The sequence below is a fragment of the Pygoscelis adeliae genome, unplaced genomic scaffold, assembly GCF_000699105.1.
Source record: "Pygoscelis adeliae isolate BGI_AS28 unplaced genomic scaffold, ASM69910v1 Scaffold49, whole genome shotgun sequence".
Classification (NCBI taxonomy): domain Eukaryota; kingdom Metazoa; phylum Chordata; class Aves; order Sphenisciformes; family Spheniscidae; genus Pygoscelis; species Pygoscelis adeliae.
The window spans coordinates 151,927-154,654 of record NW_008825545.1 but is presented as its reverse complement, the minus strand read 5'-3'; the positions used below and the strand labels follow the sequence as shown (position 1 = coordinate 154,654).

General features: G+C 33.0%; 1 protein-coding gene across 1 annotated transcript in view; it reads left to right on the top strand.

The window, feature by feature from the left end:
• TUBGCP6 (tubulin, gamma complex associated protein 6) overlaps positions 1 to 2,728 on the top strand; it is a 23,408-nt gene that overhangs the window by 6,947 nt on the left and 13,733 nt on the right. Inside the window, 2 exon segments of the mRNA XM_009332016.1 lie at positions 1,818 to 1,909; positions 2,007 to 2,146. Coding sequence (XP_009330291.1) covers positions 1,818 to 1,909; positions 2,007 to 2,146 — 232 coding nt within the window.

Here is a 2,728-nt window from a genome sequence, read left to right as displayed (position 1 = left end):
GTGAGTAACTCAGCTAATTTAACAACAGCTTTTAACATCTTCAGAGAAAATATACGATGTGGCTGTATCTGCAAAATACATATTAAAATTAATTCATTTTGCTGAATCCTTCTTTCCCTCTCTTTTCCAGTTCAGTAACAACGTAAGGGTTTTATGTGTGACTAGATTAGTAAATAAATACATGTAAATAAGACTTATTTCTTGCTGCTGGTCCTGGAAATTCATACTGGAATATGAGACTTGGATAAACATCTGTTTTTTTTCTTCTCATACCTGTAGTAAAATCCTGAAACTGACAACTAACAGGTTTCTCTTGGTGTTGCACAAACTGGGAAAGTTCATGCTTATTTCCACTGTCTTTTTCTTGTAGGCTTTTCAGTAAGCAAAAATTAAAAACAAAACAAAAAAAATCTGTTGTTCATTAAGTAGGTGTAACTAACTAACAATAGGAAGTAGAGTTCCTTGGATTGCAACAGTTTTATTAAGCAGTGCACATCAATTTAGAAATTGTTAGTTTATAGACTTCTGAAAAGACGCTAAATTTTTTTAAATAGCTATTTATAGGGATTATAGGTGTAGTCCATCATCAGTTTACAATGATGCTTAATAGATGTAATGATACTAAAAAGAGAAAACCAAAATCTGTCAAAATGCTCTAAATTTAAGATTCCTCCCATGGCCACCCCTCTTGGTTTTTCTTCCTTCTACATAAAATGTTCTTCGGAGAAATTTAATTTCAGATTAATTTCAGAAGACTCATTGAAATATCTTCACAGCTCCTGCCCTGCAAATTATAGAAGGTAGTCAGATTTCTGAAATACCAAGGGCAGGATGTCATGGCATCACAAGGAACCTAAAAAATAGGAAAGTGTGCTTACTTGTATGTGATACTTACAGCATTGACTCCTAAATTTGGTGCAGATCTCTATTGAAACATCAATCACATACGACCAGGGCTGCCGTGGAAGGAGACCTCCATTATCTGCAGAAAGTGTTATCCCACTCATTTATTAACCTGAAAGAAATTAAATAATAGAAGTTGTTGCTCAAATAAATCATAGAAACATCAGAGTTAACACTTTAACTTTTTACTTACAACTTTAAAATGAAATGGTGGTTCCTGTGCTAAATGCTTCCTGTTTGTTACACTGACCCAATGTCTAGAAACAGTGTTAGTATTGCAACTAGTAAGAAAAGAAAAGATTAGCTTCAAGGTGCTCCGAGCCTTTTTATCTGTAGCTTCAGATAATTGTATTTTTTTATTTCTTCAAAAGTTTGGTTTCATACAGAGGAAATACAAAAAAGCATGAATAAATATTCCAAAATAGTAGTTCTCATTATTGCATGTATATTAAAAATGTCTCTAGGTCTGGGGAAAAAGTGCTTGGTATTGCATCTTTGTTTTATACCCTTTCAGTTTCTTCCTGCTAAAGTTACCTCTCTCAAATAAATCCTTCCTGCTTATCTCTCCCTATGCTTTTGATGTGCTGCAAAGATTTCTAGAAATTTTTAATATGTACTTAATACATTAATATACAGAAATAAAAAGATTGTTTTAATTAAGGCAATGTTCTTTCATCTTAACTAATTATCACTGAAATTTTCTATATAAAATGGTTTCTTCTAAGAAAAATATAGAGACGCAATCCTGTGTATGTCTTTAAATACCAGTGTGACAGCACTTAATTGCTGTTTTTTATCCTGCCTATAGCTTGTGTGTTTTGATGTTTTAAAGAATATACTTACTGTTTGGTTATAATAAAGTTGAGAAGGTGAGAGGATTGATTCTCAATATTGTACAATTATATTTTTTCTAGATTTATCTATGATTGGGTATACAGTGGTGTATTCAGAGATGTTTATGGAGAATTTATGATCCAGGTGAATGAGGATTATCTCTGTTTCAGAGGTACAGTATGTATATGGAGCATTTCTAATTTATATAATTTGTGCTGTTAATTAAATAATTAAAAATATATACTTTCATCTTTTTGTTTGATATGTAGATAAACATTACTGGACTCATGGTTATGTTTTGATTTCAAAAGAAGTAGAAGATTGTGTCCCTGTATTTCTTAAACATATTGCTAATGATGTATACATATGTGGGAAAACCATAAACTTGCTGAAATTGTGCTGTCCTAGGGTAAGTTTTGGTTTGGTTCCTTCCTATTATATTGGGAGAATCATGTCTCTTTAGAGCAAGTTTCTAGGTTTTCAGCAAGTTCGCTCCTTTATTGAAAACTGGTATTGCACAAGTAGGATGTTGATTCATGAAAGGCAACTACTTGCTCTCAGATACTTGTGGGCTGATTATCCACTCTACTTGCTAACACCTCACTGTGTTAGCACCTCACTGTAGACATATACATTTTTAACAGCATCAAATTTATTGTATCCAATGCATGTGCTATATTTCTTACTGTCCTTTGTACTGAAAGCAGAAATGTTTTGGGCTTCCAAGCAAGTGCCTTCCATTTTTCACACAACTCACACTACTGTTTTTTGGTTTAAAGATGCCTCACTTACCAGGTCTTGACCCAGTTCTGCATAGCTCTTGTATTTCAGCTCTATCAATACATTTCCAAGAAGTGCTTAAATAGTTCTGTTTATTCATATTTTGCAGAACGACTCTTGTCCTTGGTAAGAAAAACATGTTAAACTACTTTGTGTCTTCCCTCTCCTCTATATATGTCTAACAGTGAAACAGCCACAGAGGTGTCTAAAC